Consider the following 19,888-nt stretch of genomic DNA (forward strand, 5'->3'; position numbering starts at 1 on the left):
TGACTTTCAAAATTAGGGCAAGACCAGTTAGTCACTTTTTCTGTCCTAAGTTGACCGAATTTAGCCTATGGTCTCTATACAATATAAAAATGCAAAAACAAGTTATATTATACAAATAAAAAGAATAAAGGTCCCCAAAGAAGGGGAACCCCACTCTTGAGTAATAATACGAGTTTGGCTTTCCTGCTGCAGAACTTTAGTGGATCATATAAACTGCCAGTGTCACCTAAATCAGAAATTAGTCTCACATGCAGCTGTATGATCACTTAAAACCTCCTGTGGAAAGCACCAGAAAATCCACAATGGTGAAATGCTGAAATTATAGTCGCCTCACCTGTGGATCCAGGTTTTGAATTTCACCTGCACAGGTACTTAAATAAGATTAGGTAGTTTTCACTAATGGTGATTCTTCCCTTTACAAATCTTGCAGGCAAGGTATGTGATGAATCTGATCTAACTGCTTTAGATCAAACTACAAATATTAAATGTAATAATTTGACTTAGCAACACCACGACCAGCAGTTGCAACCTTAAAATGCTGCTTATAGGTTAAAGGATAGCCAAGCCTGTCCTAAAACAACAGGCAGATGCCCAAATGACCACTGACACGTTTTTTTTGCTGTAATCACTCCTGTTTTTCATACTAACCATTAAGAGATCCCTTCATAATGACCTTTCAGTACAAGTGATGGGGGACAAAATTCACAGTTCTCGTTTCATACAAATGTCTATATGTATTTTAAAGTTAATTTAAAGCTAATATGAGCCTTTAGCCATCCAAATTAATCAATTGCAACTGAGTAGGAAAACTGTCGAGACACAAGGAGGGAACATTTACACTAAAAAGACTGTAACTGGAAGAGATCCACATAATTTGACTCACTCAGATTGATACAGCCTCATATTGCCAGTACATTTTTGCTAAAATGAGGAGGTCTTGCTTCCTATCACATACACTGTAAGCGCATTTGTATATATTCCCAATTCTTATTTTTGCCCTGGTAACAGATCTGAATACTTCCTTTACTACTGGCAGACACCATGGAAACTTGCAATAGTCATTTTTGGGAAGAATAACGATGAGAAAAAAAGATGCATTACATCACATTAATCTTTTGTGCAACATTTGTAATGCTGAGTCAGCGTAGGGTTCACAAAGTTTGCAGTAAATACATGAATAGTTCTTTGTTATTTACCTAGAACCCTTTTTGAAATTCTGCCTAAATTGATTAGTTACAATTAAAGACTTTCAACAGAGGGGGATTTGTATGTAATAATGACTGCCTAACACATATCCATTTTTAGGTCAAAAAAGGCTGTCATTCCTCTATCTCTGATTTCTGTGTCTTCCACTCTGCCACATCTCCAGACCTCAGTCTTGAAGCAGTTTTTGAGAAACAAGGAGCCTCTCAAATTTCAGGAGAAATATATTAATATTTTGTGTCATCAGCTACCAAAATGCAAGCATTCAGGTAAGAGTCTTCTCGTTTAAGACATCGTCGCCAGAAATAAAGAAGATAATCAGTAACATTCTACCTCTACTTTGAATTTTACAGATTTGTTGAGGTGTTTCAGGAATATGATGTTGTTTTAGAACTAAATGCCACATTTAAACTAAAAAGAATCTGGGGAAAAATGCAAACAAAAGCCTTTTATTTATGCTGTTTTGAGTACTAGCTGGGTGGAAATTGTTTGTTCAGACAGAAACTGAAGTATAACTTAAGTTGCCAAGTCAACCTTCAAAACCTATGACCTTAAAATTCTTATTATATGATGGATGTGGAGTCTGACATTCACAGTTTTGTCTTACGTGGTAAACCTCACCCTTGTAATTGAGTTGCTGTAAGTTTATGCAAACAGGTTGCATAAACAATACTTATTTTTTTAGTAAGTAAAATTGGGTCTCAACATTATGTTCGGTGTCTCCAATCACTTCTTCTCAGGTCTCTGATTTTCTCCAATTGGACTTCAGATGTGCGTCTGGATGGGAAGACAGCGATAGTAACGGGTGCCAATACAGGAATAGGCAAAGAAACGGCTAAAGACCTGGCAAGCAGAGGCAAGAATTACAGAAAAATGACTGCGGAGACTTATCATTTCTTTCAGTGTGACTCAGAGTGGAAATGTCTTAAGTCTAAATCATACTATCATTACACATATAAAGAAGTGCTTTAAGCAATAAACTCTTTAATGTATTGGAATAAATAATGTTGATAAGCAAGGACCATTACTGGTTTCAATAAAAGATGCATTTGAGACCAGAGACTGCAATACTGACTTACAAACACTGAGACTAAGATAAATGATTAAAAAGTGAGCTCATTGTTTTACCTTGTTCAGATTTCAGCATGTATGTACATGCAACCACACACTTCAATATTAAGAGGTAATAATCTCTCTAGGGGCACGGGTGATATTGGCGTGCAGAGACATGGCAAAAGGAGAGCAAGCGGCTCGAGATATCATGAGGGAGGTGAAGGGAGCCAAGGTTGTCGCCACGCAACTGGATCTAGCTGACACCAAATCGATCTGCCTGTTTGCTGAGAATATCTACGACAGTGGGTGGCACACACACACACACACACACACACACACACACACACACACACACACACACACACACACACACACACACACACACACACACACACACACACACAAAAGTCATAAATAAGTCTTTTGAATATTAAATAACCTGGATTTTGTTTTCCAGCTGAGAAGGCTCTTCACTACCTGATCAACAATGCAGGAGTGGCTATGTGCGCTTATGCCACGACAGTGGATGGATATGAGATGCAGTTTGGAGTCAATCATTTGGGTATGAGATGAAAATGTTGAAGACGTACAGCAAGTTTGGCAAGCAAATATGGGTCCTCTTATTGATTAAAATAATCCCATTGACTTTCTTGGGTTCATGCCAGCTGCCCTCATTACTGTTTAACCAGCAGCACTAGAACAACTGATCAACAGGCTAATTTTCTTCTCATCTTCTCACTCACTTTCTCCCTCTCCAGGTCATTTCTTTCTGACCTACCTGCTACTTGACTTGCTCAAGCACTCTGCCCCATCCCGGGTAATCAACGTGTCATCATTAGCTCACCACATTGGCAAGATCCAGTTTGATGACCTGAGCGGTGAGAAGAACTACCACCCTGTCAGGGCCTACGCGCAGAGCAAGCTGGCTAACAACCTATTTACCAGAGAGATGGCCAAAAGGATGGAGGGTACATAGGATGTATGTGTGTGTGTGATTGTGTGTGTGAGAGAGAGTGAGATCATGCACAATGTATGCTTGTCTTTATGTCTATTTCTATGCCTCTCTATCTCTCTTGCTGAGCATAAAAAATTGATCTGCATCTTTTGCCAGTGTGAGAGTCTCATGCCTCAACCACAACTGCTCTGGGCAAGAAACAGAGCAAGGAACAACATGTTTGTAGAAAAAAAAACACTCTAAAAGAAGTAACTATTGCTCCACCTATCAAACCTTGTCTGTCCGCCTCACTATTAATCTCACTATTAATCCCCACAGAACTAATAACAGTATGAGTAAAGAATCGTTTTGTTTTATTGTAATTTATTATCATCAACTTACCAATGAGTGGATTTTATGCCTATGTTATTATTGTTTAAGATATTCTGATAATAAACCAAACACATTTTCTTGTTTTAACTTCCTGCATTATGTAATCAATGTTTCAATATGGTTAGGTTGTTGTCAGGGGTTTTCTTTTAAACAAAGCAATATTAACAATGTAATTCGATAACAAAAAAAGCATTCAGTGATTTGAGAAGTTGGCATCCAAATCGACCAATATGAAAGAAACTCATGTTCTCACCTCTGTATTCAGTTTATCCCATTACTTCCAGTTCTAGGTGTGATGGTTTACGCGGTGGATCCTGGCATGGTGAACACTGAAATAACAAGGCATATAAGCTGGCCCCTTGTGGACTTAATGAAAACCTTCAGTTTTCTGTCAAAGACTTCGGCAGAGGGAGCCCACACCATCATCTACTGTACTGTAACTCCTGAGAACCAGCTGCTCACTGGAGGATACTACAAGTGAGTTTGTGGTGCTGTTGCATGGAATTCTCAAATGAGTCAAATCAGCCATCCAAAGCCATTTAGGAAATGAAAACAAGAAGCAGCGTTGTACCACTCATTCAATCAATAACAGTTACAGTTACAAAAGTGCTCTGCTGTTACTTAGTAGGATTCTTGAAAATCCACTAAAATATATACCATGCATAATGATTCAGTCTTTCCTTTCCTTTCCTTTCCTTTCAGGGACTGTGCCATTGCGAATAGCGCCAGGGCAGCTCAGGATGACGGCACTGCCTTAAAGCTGTGGGCTGTGAGCTGCCACCTGCTAGGCATCCGCTGGAGATGAGCTCACAAACTTCAAATATTCTCTCCTGCATGCTATAAAGAAACATCATGTGCACATGTTTGTACAATGATACTACAAACATGATACTCAAGCTTCCAAGTTTTACTCTATTCTCAGAATTTTATGTAAGTGATAGACATGAATTGTATAAGTAAACACACAGAATAGCCTACCAAAGCAGACATCAGTAGGAGTTGAAATGGTAAAAGTCAGAAAGGCTGAGATGCAAATAAGTGGGTATTGGAAATAAATGTAGTTGTTGCTAATAAAAAATACAACTGATATCCCAAACTATTGATTGTTCTCATGTTTTATGCTTTGATTCAGATGTCATTCAATATATTTTACAGCAGACAGCCTGTTTTGGAAATCCTCAAAACAGGATAAGGCATTTAGTAGCATTGTCCATCTGACCTGGGAGGACCTCAAGTGGCCAGAAAGCAATATTGCAAGACAACGTAATGTGACACCATTACTGATGCTGGATTTAGACATTTCCCTCCAGTAATAGTAACTTAACTAGCTTATATATATTTATATGATCTAATAACCATTATATACACACTTTCCAAACATCCAGGTGTGTTTAACATGCTTGAGATATTGTAGCACTCTCTCGGGGCCGTTCAGCTCATCATAATTTGTGTCTCTCCGACAGTAGGAGGCAGTAGAAGAGCCGCCTGTGTCCGAGCCTGTAAACTTGCGAGCCAATTATTCGTCAGCTTGCTCTTGATTGGCCCGCCCGCGATATTGTGATGACAAACGCGGCGGGGTGGAGAGAAAGTGTGTGTGTGTGAGAGAGAGAGAGAGAGAGAGAGGGAGAGAGAAATGACAAGCACCATTCCAATTGATGAACTGACGCGTAGACTGTAAGAGAGCCACATTGTTCATTTCTTTCAGCTGAAGTGGCTCACGGGTCCTGAGGTGGGAATTTGTTGCTGTTTGAGGAAGGATGTACTGCAGGTAGGAAAAGGAGGAACAAAAGAGAAAAGGTTTTGTGACTAGCTCTATTAATAACAAGAATGTTAGAAATTTTAAGGAGATTACACCACACCGTGCCACCAGATTTGGCAACAGATTAGATTTGTGTAAAAATCCTATTATTAGTCGAACCAGTTTTTCATAATATTGTTATGTTTTATCAGCATAGACATGAATTAAAAAGATTTAACCTTTCTACTGCATGTGTGTTTTGATCCTGTTTGAAAATTTCCTTACCTTCTTGCAGGAAAATATCCAGTTCATAATCAGGCAACATAAACATTGTATGTACTGGACATAGGATAGCAAACACTGTGCAAACATGTGTTTTAATCAAACACAAAATGTGTTTAATATTCCTTCATTAGTTTTTTGAGAGAATCACTGTGACGATGGATCAATTTTCTGCATGTTTTTTGTTATAGTGGTTTCAAATTTCTTCACTTTTGTGGAAAAATCTCACCAGGGATCAAAACAGTGCTGTGACACATTTTTTTATGCATTCATTTTTATAAAGTAGGTCATGAGCAGCAGTGCTAGTAACGATTAGAAGCAAAATTATTGTAGGTATGAAGGGGAATACAGTTGTGACTTTGTGTTATCTGTGCAACATGGGGTGTTTTTGATGCTTGACTTTTTGTATGTGTTGTTCAGGGGTGTGTGCTGCTGTAACCGCTGGTCATCTGAGGACAGGTTAGATGGGAAAACAGTCATCATCACCGGAGCTAATACTGGTATTGGCAAAGAGACAGCAAGAGACCTGGCAGGGAGAGGTACTGCAAACGCTTGTCTTTCCAGCTGTGTGTTTAATTGGCTTCCTGTCTCCAATCTACCTCAGTCTATTTCTGGCTCCATCATATTGATTTCTTTTTTGTTGTCTTTGTTTTTTCACTTGTTTTCTTCCATTTTCACAAACGTTCCAAGTGTGACCTACACATTCCACTTCTTTTCCTGGAATTAAGAGCCTCCTAATGCTTCAGTGGTTTAAAGCTAGAAAGCATGATCTTTAACTGTGCCTCTGTCCTCAGACCTCCACCATAGAATCATTGTTACGTGTGTACTTATTCAATGTGACATATACAGGTTTTTGTTAGAAAATCAAGCTGTTTCTAACTTGATTTATTTGAGTCTGCTTGTTTATTCTCTCTCTTCAAGTGATTTTATAACTTCAGTATACTTCAACCTTTTACACATTACATATATTTTGTACATTTTAAAGAACGCATCTATTCCACAACTAAAACCAGAGGCCTACAGGAAAAAGATTTGAGCATGTTGCTTCACACTTCACCAACGGAGCGAAAGACAAATGACAGTGAAAGAAGACAGACGAAGCATCAAGGGGACAGAGGGAGCATTGTGAGGGTCTGTTCCCCTCTCCCAAGCCAGACAGGCAACAAAAGACAGATGGGAGGGTGCTCCCAGTAGAGCGTGCAAACACACACATACACACACACACACACACACACACACACACACACACACACACACACACACACATGCAGAGTGTGTAATATGATGAAAACTGGTTCTGCATACGTGATTCAGTTTGTTCATTCGGCTGCAGTCGAGAGGCTCAGCATGGCATCTACCTCCTCCTTTTGAAAACAACCACTGTGCATTTGTGTGAGTGTGTTTGTTTTCACACGTTCGTGCACATGCTCAAAAATATTGCTTTTACGGCAAGCAGGAATCATTTTGTCATACGTGACCAATAATTAAAACATGAAATAAAATGAAAGAGTAAAAAAAGAAAACAAAAAAAGAGAGAAAACAAAAAAGACATTGTGGAAAGAATGATCACTGCCAGAGGAAAGTAATAACACCGTTGATTTGATTCTGCAGAAAGCTTTGTCAAATTACGGCATCACCTTTCAGTTAATTGGATTATGTAATATTGATGGCAACATGATTAGATTTGATTCATAAGAAAAGTCGGTTGCTTTGGGCACAGCATCCAACCAGGGTTGAATCTCAACCTTTTTATTTATGTTTTTAATTTATTTGTTTTTTAGTTGCATTTACCATTTTGATTAAATAGAATAGAATATGCATATAACTCATCCAAGACAAAAGTTAATGTTTGATTATTTAAATGAGGGAGTGCCATCATAATTACATGCTAATAAATGTCTGAATTTATGTAATATGCGCAGGCATGACTTCTATCTTTATTTGCATCTTGCCCCTATTTGCATACTGAGATTATTTATCAAAGCATAACACTGTGTCGACAACTGATGGATGATCTTCAACTTGACTTAGTATAACCCTCCATTCTCACAGTTTGTTTACTGTTTTATCTAATTGAGTGAACTTGGCTACCCTGGAAATGTGGGAACAATTGGGTTTTCCCACATGGGAGCAGACGCAGAGAAACAAAGACACTGTGATGGGATACAGACGCTACGCTCCAACTGATTAATGTCTCTCCTCTTCCATAATTGCTGGGCACTGCTGCTATTTTGTGTGTGCGTGTGTGTTGAGTTGGTGGGGGTGGGGGCAGTTGTCTATTTGTGAGTTTGTGTGGGTGTGCGTGTATGTTTTTGTGTGTCTTTGAGTGAGTGAGTTAGTGAGTGAGTGCATGTGTGTCCTCTGAGCTGCTTTCTGGTCTCATTAAGGAGAATACATCGCAATTTGTGTCACAGGCGAATGAGAATGTGCGAGTTAAGGAGGTCTTGTGTTCATGTGAGTGGAGTGGTTGACTAAATGAGATGCTGAGTGAGTTTAAAAAACATTAGAGGATATTCAGAAGTACATTGAGAGGTTTAGGTATTTCCACTTTAATTACCATCAGGATGCCTGCTAATGAGGAAAGCTTTTGTACTTTGATAAACTTGGATTTATCGGCTGATGGTTTTGAAGAATATTTACCTTAATATATGAGTTTATATACCTATAAAGTAAAAGCTGCAAAAGCATCTGCTATCTTTGGACTGTGTTTTTATTAACACTGACTTGCAGCACAAATTTTAAAGCCTCAACTAAAACAATAAGAGAGCTCACATTTCCAGCTGTCCATCTTATGTATACATGCTTACTCTTAGTATGTCTTTCCTACCCAGTCTATTAAAAACACTTGCAACTAGCCCTGTACTGTGTTTGCTACTTGAAATCTAGTATTATGACCTTTCTTCTTTGTTTCTCAGGTGCGCGTATCATCATGGCGTGCAGGGACCTGGAGAGGGCAGAGGAGGCCAGGTCGGACATTTTGGAAGAAACAGGGAATGAAAACTTGGTTATAAGGAAGCTGGATCTGTCTGACACCAAGTCCATTAGAGCCTTTGCTGAAATCATCAACAAAGGTAGCTAATTGATTTAATACTTTAATTTTCGATGATTAATGTAGGCTAATCCTGGGCAGATTCTGAGAGGGAGGATATCATCTCTTGTATGTTTACTTCTGTACTGTACTGTTGATGTTTTTGGGAAATATTGTTACTAACTCTTTATTATATTGTGATGGTCTTTCTAGAGGAGAAACAAGTAAATATCCTGATAAACAATGCAGGCATCATGATGTGTCCCTACTCCAAGACTGCTGATGGGTTTGAAATGCAGTTAGGGGTCAATCATTTGGGTAAGTCATTTTGGAAGTTGTTCACATTCACTGTTCAATAATCTGTCAAGCAAGACTGTTAGAATATATTTTACAGTCTTGATAATTAATGTAACATAAACTGTTGGCAGTCATACTGTATCTTTGAGTGTTTTTATAATAAGATTACACAGTAATTGAAGGGATCATCTGATTAAAGAAGCTTTTATTTGATATATTTTGTGGTATGAACAAGCTGCGCAGAAGCTTGCCAACATATCAGAAACGAAAATGAACCAGAGTTAGTGTTTTCTTCAAGCGCTCTGTGTTTTCCCTGTGTTGGACCATGGAATCCTTCCAAATGATCTTTTCCTCGGTGGTATTTTTGTCACAGGCTGACAGATACAAGAACATGCTGTGCCTGAGCATGGTCACCCACACACATATGTGCACACACACACACACACACACACACACACACACACACACACACACACACACACACACACACACACACACACACACACACACACACACAGACACATATGTATATATATACATATGTGTACAGCCACAGACTTCCTTTACATGTACATACATACGCACAGTATGTACTTTCGATGAGGATAAACTTGGCTTAAATCAACAGGAAACAGAGAACAATAGTCGGAGAGCAAAAGAGAGCAAAACACTCTACACCGAGGTCAGTCAAATATTTTCCAGTGCTTCAGTTTATTTCAAGTTATGATGACAGACTGGACTCATTCTATCCATAGGAATAAAATGTTAGATACAGTAAATGGTGATCACACAAGACTTTCCTGTGATAAACGTTCTTGCTCATGACATACAGTGATTTCCACCCATAGAGCTCATAATGAGGCTGAATGATTGGCAAACAGGAGAATTGTTTTGTGAGAACTAGTAGTCGAAGATATTAAGCTGTTTCACTGATTTTATACTCATGACATCATGAGAATGACATGTTCTTTATGTTTGATTTCAAATAGTTGTCTTCAGTTCGCTTCAGTTCTTCAGTTCGCTTGCCAACTCCAATATGTGCGTGTGTGGACAGTATGAATGTCATAGGAAGAGACTATGACAAACAGACACTTGTGACTCCAGAATCACATGAAGTCACAAGTACACCACAATCTGAAGATGCAGTAATATTATCATATTATCAACTCTGCATATGGAGTAAGAAAGCTGGTCATGGCAAGAGATCAGAAGCGAAAGTCGTATTTCCAAATAAACACAGACACCACTTCGGAAGCTGTCACAGACCGATTTAATAACTTTGACCCTGTGTGTCATTATTGCAGGAATAGCTACACAACAGTATAACAATCAGAACTACTGTAAAAAGCAAATTAAAATATGTGTATAATGTGTACTTTATGGGAGCTCTCTCTAATTATCTCTAAAATTAGGTGATGTAGCATTTTTTGAGTTTCTGGTTTTTGGCTAGTAGTAGGAAACACGAGTGTATGTCTCCTCTCACATTTGAGTGGGTAAAAATGCCAGCAGAAGATTAATTTGGCTCTAAAAGTATCAACTAATAACAGCCTCTTTCTTTTCCTCTTTGCATGACTTCTCAGTGCAGTAAATGTACCAAAGTATTTTGTGCTCAGGGGGTGAATCAGCCAATCATGTCTGCTTGCACTCTAGACATACCCCAGATTGTATTATCACACCTCCTGCAGTGTATAAATTGTTCACAGGATGTTGTAGTCACCTCACTATATGAAGTGTGATAGTTGTTCAGGCAGTGTGAGACAATAGCCTTGAAATATCTTTCCTCAGGTCACTTCCTGTTGACTTACCTGCTGCTGGACCTCATAAAGCAGTCAGCTCCGTCCCGTATCGTTGTTGTGGCATCGGTGGCCCACACCTGGACCGGGCTACAGCTGGAAGACATCAACAGTGAAAGGAGTTATGATACCATGAAGGCCTACGGACAGAGCAAGCTGGCTAATGTCCTCTTTGTACGCTCACTGGCAAAACTCTTACAAGGTGAGAAGTCCAAGATTTCAAGGAATAAAAGCTTACACACATGTCACAAAGAAATAAGTAACTGCAGATTTTTGTTTTAAGTTGATTCACAAATGTGCTTTTTAACCATGATATAGACATAGAAGACTTAACACACAAACATGCATAAGAGTTTGTGCATGTTTAATAGTGTTTTTCTTATTCCGAGGTTACACAACAGTAACATATGAATCTTATTTCCACTGGAAATTGGCCCATTGTTATTTTTTTCACTAAATGGCCAAATAACTGAAAGAAAAAGCTTTAATATGACAACCCAGTAGTCACTTGGTTGATTCTCTAGATCTGAAGTTTCCATTATGAATCCATTATGATTTTAACTCAGAAACAAACAAGATAAGACATTAAAGGTAGCAATGGAAGTAAAATGCAAATGCTATGGTTTATATGGCTTGTCTTATTTAAACATACAAATGTTATTGTGTATGTTCAGTCACTGATACTGCTACTGTTTTAACAAGAGGCATGTTTTGCACAGAGTTTTGTGTAATTGTCTGCAAAATCACAGAATGCAAATGTAAATAGGAACTTGTTTTCACATGTTCACATGGTTATCCACATTCTTGTATGCGTGTTGCAGGTACAGGGGTTAGCGTGTTCTCTCTGCACCCGGGTGTGGTGCAGTCTGACTTGTGGAGGCACCAGCACCAGTGTATCCAGGTGGCAGTGAAAATCTTCAGCGTTTTCACCAAGACAACGGTGGAGGGAGCACAGACCACCATCTACTGTGCTGTACAGCCCGGCCTGGAGAGTCAGAGTGGAGGTTACTTCAGGTACAAACCAAATTTTAGCCAACCGGTTATACAAAAGCTTTCAGTGTGCTGGCTTCACAGTGCTCTGTATTTTCTACCTGCTGACAAACAAAAGTCAGATTGTACTGTATGTAGTTGATGGTTGACAATTGTATTCTTATTTAACACTCACACACAATGCAACACACAGTGTGTAATGGCCATTCTCTGTCCTTATGTGTGTTCAGTGACTGCGCTCCCGCAAGGTGCTCAAGGGCTGCTTCTAATGACGATTTGGCCCAGAAACTGTGGGAGGTCAGTTGCAACATGCTCGGCATCACCTGGCAGTGAATAGCTGCAAACCAACTATACAGGGAAGATTTGTTGACATTGTATGCTACTGTATGTATAAACATCATCATTCAAACAGCACTGTTAAGCACTTTCATAGAGGCATTAAGGTCAATGTTATTGTTGTGGAAAAGATGTACAGTATTTTATGTCAGAATAGTCCAAAAGACATTGGATCACTACCAGAAGCTCATTTATTTTATAAATGATCAAAGAAAATCTTACATTTTAGTCATATTATATTTATCAGACTATTGTATAATCATAACCCACATGGCAAACTGTAAGAATTCACTGACAGAAGTTTTTGCAGAATTTGAAAAATGTTAAAACAATTTTGAAGTGTATTTTTACTGTATTTTCACTAACTGAAGTGGGCATTCTTAGTTGAGTTGGTTTTGTACCTTGAGCGTAGATATTGTCAGTCTTTTACAAATGTTAGCTTGATATACTTCTCTTAAGAAGGAAGGCTCACTTTACGTCTGCCGTTAGTTTAGCTTAAGTGTGACAGAGGGATAGTTTTTGATATTGAGGAGAAAAGTGTTTCCAAAAGTAATTTACAGAGTAATAACCGGATGAAATACTGTACAATATGGCACACGTACAGTATTGTGATTGACAATTGAGACAGTTCGGTGATACTTAATAGGCAGTGGGTACATTTCTGCTTTTAGAATAGCGCCCTGAAAATCATAATGTACATATATTGATCAGTAAAAATGAAATCCTTATTGTGCTTTTGTTGAACAGTTTTGTGTCATGCAGTCTGCTGTTTCAGCTAAGAAAGCTTCGGACTTACAACACTGATGATGTGGCTTTATTGAAGTGACATGGTTACAATGTGTCAGCATGTTGTAGTTTTCTGTTAATGTGACATATCTTCTATATCATCAGTGGTGGAAGAAATACTCAGATCTTTTACTTAGGTAAAAATACCGATATAGCAATGTAGAAATACTCCATCGCAAGTAAAAGTTCTGCATGAAAAATGCTATGTAAGTAAAAGTACATAAGTATTAGCAGCAAAATGTAGTTAAAGTATTGCTGTAAAAGTAGTGGTTTGGTTCATGTATTATTGTATAGGACATAATAATATTATTAATACTGAAGCAACAGTGTGTAAGCAGCACGTTACTGCTGTAGCTGCTGTAAGTGGAGCTAGTTTTAATTATCCCAGCATAGGGGCTGGGTCCCTCCAAAGGGTCACCAGTGAAATCTAAGGGGTTGTGAGATGATTGATGGGAGAGAAAAGAAGAAAAACAAAGTTCTGATACACAAATAAATCTGTTTTCATTTCATAGACATCTGAAATGTGACCCAGACTACACACTGCTGTTTGTAAGACGTTGAAATTAAATAACTTGTAAACCACTGGTTTCATCTTTAACAATGTGTTGTATTTTAAAAGCTTGTTATATCATCCATTGTGTCATATCTTCATTTGAAAATTAAGTAAAGCTGTTAGAAAGTGCTATACTTCCCTCTGAAATGTAGGCTAGCGGAGTGGAAGTATAAAGTAGCATCAAATGAAAATACCCAAGTAAAGTAGGCCACAAGTACCTCATATTTGTACTTACGCACAATAATTGAGTAAATGTACTTAGTTATTTTCCCCACTGTATACTAGCTACAATTGGTACATAATGTAAACATTAAATCTGTCACAAAGCAAAGTTCTGCTTTTCTGTTGCTTTATAAGAGCTACTATATATAGTATGTGACATCTGAGTATATTTATGCCATGTTACCATTTTCCATGCTCATGTGTTGACATTTCCAGATGCAGTAACATGTGACTATGGAATGCATTACACGTTTGAGGGTTAAAAGAGATTAAAAAGTTTACTGTATTAATAATTAGAGAATATGTCTTAAAGTCCTAGGAAGTGCCATCCAATCCAAACATGACTGAATTGTAATGCGACTTGAGCCATATGTGCATGTTATTAAAGTGACAAAAGTTATTTTTTTAAAGAACAAATAAAAAAAGGATGTTCGAGACCTGCTGTGTGTATAGCACTGTTAGGTTTTATTCACTGGTTTAATTGATGGACGGCTCATTAATGGACAGCAAACAACATGAACAATGCAATGGACTGCAGCACATGAACTTTTTTGTATTCATGTGGCACTTTGGAGTATTTATTTTGAGGAACAAAAATGAAGAGAAATTATCTTTTAAAAAACATGTCTTAAGCTAAATCACATGAGGGAGTATTTCAGACCAAAGGAATGTAGCACAAGCAAGTGGAGTTTCTACAGGACTGTGACCAGTGCTCCCTCACAATGTGGTATAAAGAGTAAGGCCTAATTGATCACAAATAACTACCCCAGTTATCAGTCATCATCAATCTTTTGTTAACAGAAATGTACTCTATTTTGAGATGCAGATTTGAAATTTCTGACATAATAACTAATTAAGTGACAATAACAATATTGCTTCATTACATAGAATTGTATCATATACTCTGCGCAGTTGTATTGGCTAACTAACATTTATTATAATGTAAATGTAATACTTATGTATATTCACGGAATACACATCAAAACTGAATTTATTTAGCAATGAGATGCTATGAGACCTTTATAGAAACAGGGCATGGTCCTCTAAATGTTTTGCTTTGTTAAGACCCTATTTAATACACTTGTGCATCTCAATTTGTAGAGAGAAGGTATTTTGATAGTACAAACTAATGGTGAAATATTTTTCTATTCATTATGCAACATATTCTTATAGAATTCAAGGATTTGGGTATTGGGCAATTCATTGCTGTGTGAAATAAAACATAGGCAACATTTAATATTCTTCTTAATTCTTGATTGGGTTGGATAAAGAGCAATACATGTTGCTTTTTAAGTGGACAACTTCTATGTGAGAACAGAAAAAAATAGTTAAATCATACCAAGAAGTCTGTATGTGTTAGTAACCTCCCAGCCTGTAGATGGCAGTGTGGAAATTAATTCAAGCTCAAATAAACAAGAGACAGAGGCTCTACGCATGCGCTGTTAAAGTATACGTCAGCTCTTCTTCATTAACAAGCTCCTCCGAGCTACGTGGCCTTCACTCCTCTGACTGTATCTTCGTCTAACACGACCTCAGCCTAGGTAAGTGCCATTAATTTAAATATCATTGTATTTTTTAAAGATGTGAGCTAAAACTTTAGCTCACAAACTGATGTAAGACGTTGCCTTTTATTGGTTTTGTTGGTTGGTTTTCCAGCTAACCCTAACTTCACGTCGACCTGACAGATAGCTTTTCTTACGATAGCAATTAGCAAAGAAAGAGCTGCTATCCTAACCAATTTCTAATGACTTTAAATTATAAAAGCACGTTTCTTTTTTGTATGTGTTGTTAAATATTTGCTGGGGAAAAGAAAAAAAAATAACTGTTTATTTGCGATTATAACGTTGTGTGAGTCAAACAAGCCCCACGTCAGCACTGAGCAGTCCAAGCTTGAGCTTAACACTGACTTTGTGTTTTCTTTTTGTTTACAGCCTTAACACCATGGATCAGGTAATGCAGTTTGTCGAGCCGAGCCGGCAGTTCGTCAAAGACTCAATAAGGCTCGTAAAGAGATGCACAAAACCCGACAGAAAAGGTAGGCTCATACTTTGGCCCGGTCCTTGTTGTAATTCAGTTCAATCCAACCACCCACTGTCAAGTCTAAGCCTCTCGGTTAAAACATCTGGGATCGAAAGAACATGAATAACTGTCTTCATGAAGTTTGATTTGTTATATTTTAATATCGATTGTTTTTGCCCCTTGCTCAGAATTTCAGAAGATTGCCATGGCCACAGCGATTGGATTTGCCATTATGGGTTTCATCGGTTTCTTCGTCAAACTCATCCACATCCCCATCAACAACATCATTGTGTAAGTAGCAGAAGTACAACACACGATGTTTACGTGGTGAATTGTATCTTACAGTTGCTGTCTGATGTTATTTTTAGTGTTAGTATTGTTACTGATGATGTGTTTAAGAGAAACAGTGGAGAGGTGGCCCTGTAGGAAGGGGTGGGGGTGGGTGTTAGTCTTGATTAGATCGCTGTCTGCCTGGGAAGGCTATCATCTTAACAGTTTACCCCCAACATCTCACTGATATTGGTGGTGATTCCTCAGAGCGTTTTCCTAATTGTTTGATATACTAATTGAATAATTTGATTAGTGCAGTACCCTACCCTTCCCCTTTTCTGGTAGTGGGTAAATATCTGTACAAATTGACTGTACAGATACACAACAACTGAATTGGAAGTTCCCTGGAATACATTTTATGTCTGTCCATTTGTGCAGCAACGTGGCAAGATTATTCATCAATGTTTTACACTCCACTTAAAAAAAATCCATGTATTCTATGTGTAGTAAAATACTCGAATGAAAAATGAATAGTTTAAAAACCATCTGAACAAGTATCCAGAATTATACCCTATTTTATTTTCAATAAGACCATATATAAACCAACTAAAGTGTAACTCCATAAAGGCAGCATTTTCAAACCTTAAATTTTGTATATTGTTAAACCTCTTACATGCAGACCACAAAGTACAGAATCTCAATTGTTTATACTGCTGTACAAAGGCAAACTGCAGAAACTACACTAACAATGAAATGTAGAAAAATGGCTGCAAAGTTCAAAACTAAATGTGTTGGATAGAAAAGTGATCATGTGCTTATTAAATATGTATTCATTTAGATATTTTTATAGGTCAAATCATGACAAATTATTTGACCTATGACCCCAGAAATGCAGATATTGGACTTTGCCTTTACACTACCTATGTGTTTAAAGTAATGCAAAGGCAGAGTGCAGTAGCTACAATCTGAGTGTCTCGTCCTGAGAGTCTTAATCTAATCTATATTTTAGTGTTTGCAAGTTAAAAAAGTGGAAATAGTTGAGTAGTTAAGAATTCAAGCAGTCCTCAGGTATTGGTTTGTGAGGTTCAGCCTATAACAATGACTCGATACATTTATTTTAACTAACATTTATGTGAACCTATTTTTAGAATTAGATATATGCTTTTATAGAATATAATAAAGTTCCTGTCTTAATAGAATTGAATTATATCAATCAACGAGGTGAATACACTTTTAAATTGTTATGCTTGCTGTAATAAGCTGAAGTTATATAAATTATGACTTTGTTAAATAGTGTGAAATGTTACACCTGATTAGAGTTGTACTACCTGCTCCCTGTAACCCCTAAAATAAACAAGAGAGTGGTGACAGGGGAGGGGGATGTAAATCTGTAAACTAATATCTGTATACTCACTTGTCCTATCTAGCTATCTGGCACTAGCACAGTGATAACTAAACTATTAGTACTATGATTGAGTTAGCTGACAATACATAAATGAAGTTCCAAGTGTCCTAAAATCAGCTAGAATACAGGATTTACAGTCACTGGCACCTCATTCGTTAACAGTTTGGACCGCTGTCGCAGTAACCCAGGCAGTGTGCAGTAATTACACTTAGTGCAGTTTGTTTTTGGTTACATTTTGTAGGTCCTGCAATTTTTACATTGTTTTCTCTAAAATAGAGCAAGACTGAACTTAGAAAACTTAACGTAGTAACAAGATAAAACAGACATTTAAGCTTATTTTCAGTCATAACTCAGTTTTGATCTAAATTGTAGTTACTGCAGTTTGTGTTTTTAGGGCAGTATAGTTGCCACTGAAAACCAGACTCTTATTTGCCAAATTACAAGCAGTGATTATCAAGAATTAAGCAGTTTAATGATTTTAAAGAGAATCTGATTATTTGTATGTCAAGTTTATCTTTTGCACAAGACATTGTTCATTTTATTACATAAATGATTAAATGAAACTCAACAAAACAAAGACAGTGATTATGAATGTTTGGCACATTTTACTGCACACAAAAAGTGGTTTTATTTGTGTGCAGAGTAAGAGATAACATTAAAATGTCATGCATACAGATTATTATAATAGCCAGATTATTCAGAATTGCATAATGCATTTGGAGTCTCTGTTATTCCAATGAAATAATGGTATGATGCAAAACACTAACACTGTCCTTTTCTTCCAGTGGTGGTTAAATTCTCGTCAAACAAACTACAAAACCCGGGGACAGGAGACTGGTGCAAAGTGTTATTGGGCTGGTGTGAAAGGAGACTTGAGGGATGGCATTTTTTACATTCTGTGCACAACATTGATATTTCGCTGTGTAAATAAAACGATGGAAACCCACAGAATGATTTGTCCTATCTATTATAAATACCCTTGGTTCCATAAAAATGTTTGCAATGGTTGACTTTTAATCATTTGACTTTCAAAGGTATGATATTTAACCATCATTTAAAGGCACCAATAGTTTTAAACTGGCTGTAGTCTGTTTTCCATTAAAATGAATGGACTAGATTGAGAAGGAACACTGTAATCAAAGGCACATAGGTTATATGCAGGCGCCTCAGCATATTGAAAGGAAAACATGATAGATCTAAAGATGATTTGTGTGTAGGTATAGTGATAAATCATTATTCTAATTGTCTCAGTTTCCTGATATTAAAAGTCATTTTCATGAAATAAAAAACAGACATTGGAATGAAGTAAGGCCTGGTTTCCTCTGGTCTGTATGAGGTGCATATTCATTAGCAGGGTTTAAAACTGAAAATGAAGAACCCATCGGGTATAAAGTTCTATCAAAAACCTAAATGCTACTTAATGTTACTTTTTACTAATACAGTAAAGAAAGACATCCTCGACTAAGTTGAACCATATAATCAGATAGAAAAGGTTCTTTGGTTAGTTTTGAAATATGTACCAGTGCTTACCAAGTTATGATTGTGATAATTTTTGAAGGGAGCTTATCACAGCTCTACTGTAAAACAGCACAACGTGTTCTGATAAGTCAAATATTGACTGGGAAGAAGGATCTCTTCTATGTCATTATCTATCCTTCAGGATGCCCATGCTCCAAAGCAGAGGCTGGTCTGTGGTCACAGTTACAGGCTTTCTGGGTTTTCCAGGAGTTACTGGTTCGTAGGTGTTGGAGGTGCTCACCAGCTTCCCAAACTGCAAGACCTGGTTACCTGGACAAAGAAGACAGAAACATAATAGCTGTTAATGTGGTAGTGATGACTGCCTGCTGTGTGATAATGTAACATCACATTACTCATTACTTTGATAGTTAAATGATTTAATGAGCCAAGTTAGGTAATTAGTTTCTAATGTGATTAGTTATATTGTACATGCACATGGCCTTTGGCACCAACTGTGTGTCAAAGCTTCGTTAGAGAAAATGTTGTCTCAAGGAGTTTGTGTCCCTGTGTAGCTGAGACAAGGTGGTCCACATGCCTTTGCTTTGTGTCAGAGCACAGAAATTTGGACCCAGTGAGGCCACACAAGGTTCAGAGCCAAATCACACACACACACACAAAGGCTATTATGCTAAGGCCACTGAGCTTACTCCCACTTTGTGGTTACTGAAGTGCTAAGAAATCCTCTCAAAGCGAATCCTTCAGCCGCTAATAACAGGAAAGGTGACCACTGACGTGTACGAGCCACACAAGGCTTTTTATTTGGCATCCGTTATAATGACAAGTAGTGAGTAGAGAAAGTGGCCTACAAAAAAAGAGCAGATACACTTTTAGGATAATTAGGATGTGATGATCATAGATGAAATTGATGATAAATGTCAGGAGGGAAAATGTTATTCTGTGTGCCTGTGTCCACACAATGAGACACGATCAGTCGAAGATGGTACCTTTGTTAACAAGGCATTCAGTGTTAACTTTAATAAAGCTGCATATAACAACCTGGATGTTTCAAAACTTGAACTAAACATGGACGGATTCATTCAGACCTGTAGGAACAACTGGCCAACACTG

General features: G+C 37.6%; 4 protein-coding genes across 7 annotated transcripts in view; 3 read left to right on the forward strand and 1 right to left on the reverse strand.

The window, feature by feature from the left end:
• Positions 1–1,458: 1,458 nt before the first annotated feature.
• Positions 1,459–4,388, forward strand: si:dkey-73n8.3 (uncharacterized protein LOC100150965 homolog). The gene is made up of 7 exons (XM_062441111.1): positions 1,459–1,472; positions 1,944–2,059; positions 2,403–2,558; positions 2,714–2,818; positions 3,015–3,224; positions 3,868–4,060; positions 4,286–4,388. The coding sequence occupies exons 1-7, from the start codon at positions 1,459–1,461 to the stop codon at positions 4,386–4,388; spliced, it is 897 nt and encodes a 298-aa protein (XP_062297095.1).
• An 885-nt stretch (positions 4,389–5,273) lies between these two features.
• On the forward strand, positions 5,274–13,725 carry zgc:112332 (uncharacterized protein LOC553712 homolog). Its single transcript, XM_062441109.1, has 7 exons — positions 5,274–5,351; positions 6,024–6,142; positions 8,519–8,674; positions 8,845–8,949; positions 10,714–10,923; positions 11,543–11,735; positions 11,942–13,725. The coding sequence occupies exons 1-7, from the start codon at positions 5,341–5,343 to the stop codon at positions 12,042–12,044; spliced, it is 897 nt and encodes a 298-aa protein (XP_062297093.1). The 5' UTR covers positions 5,274–5,340; the 3' UTR covers positions 12,045–13,725.
• A 1,282-nt stretch (positions 13,726–15,007) lies between these two features.
• On the forward strand, positions 15,008–18,253 carry sec61g (SEC61 translocon subunit gamma). The gene is made up of 4 exons (XM_062441117.1): positions 15,008–15,149; positions 15,540–15,643; positions 15,816–15,918; positions 18,088–18,253. The coding sequence occupies exons 2-4, from the start codon at positions 15,550–15,552 to the stop codon at positions 18,095–18,097; spliced, it is 207 nt and encodes a 68-aa protein (XP_062297101.1). The 5' UTR covers positions 15,008–15,149; positions 15,540–15,549; the 3' UTR covers positions 18,098–18,253.
• Positions 18,077–19,888, reverse strand: part of tpk1 (thiamin pyrophosphokinase 1) — a 63,015-nt gene continuing 61,203 nt past the window's right edge. For all 4 annotated transcript variants that reach the window (XM_062441112.1, XM_062441116.1, XM_062441113.1 and 1 more), the window contains exon 9: positions 18,077–19,090. In XM_062441112.1, the coding sequence (XP_062297096.1) occupies positions 18,948–19,090 (143 nt within the window). In that variant the 3' untranslated portion in view covers positions 18,077–18,947. The remainder of the gene's footprint in view (positions 19,091–19,888) is intronic.

The sequence above is a fragment of the Scomber scombrus genome, chromosome 20 (genome assembly GCF_963691925.1).
Source record: "Scomber scombrus chromosome 20, fScoSco1.1, whole genome shotgun sequence".
NCBI lineage: Eukaryota > Metazoa > Chordata > Actinopteri > Scombriformes > Scombridae > Scomber > Scomber scombrus.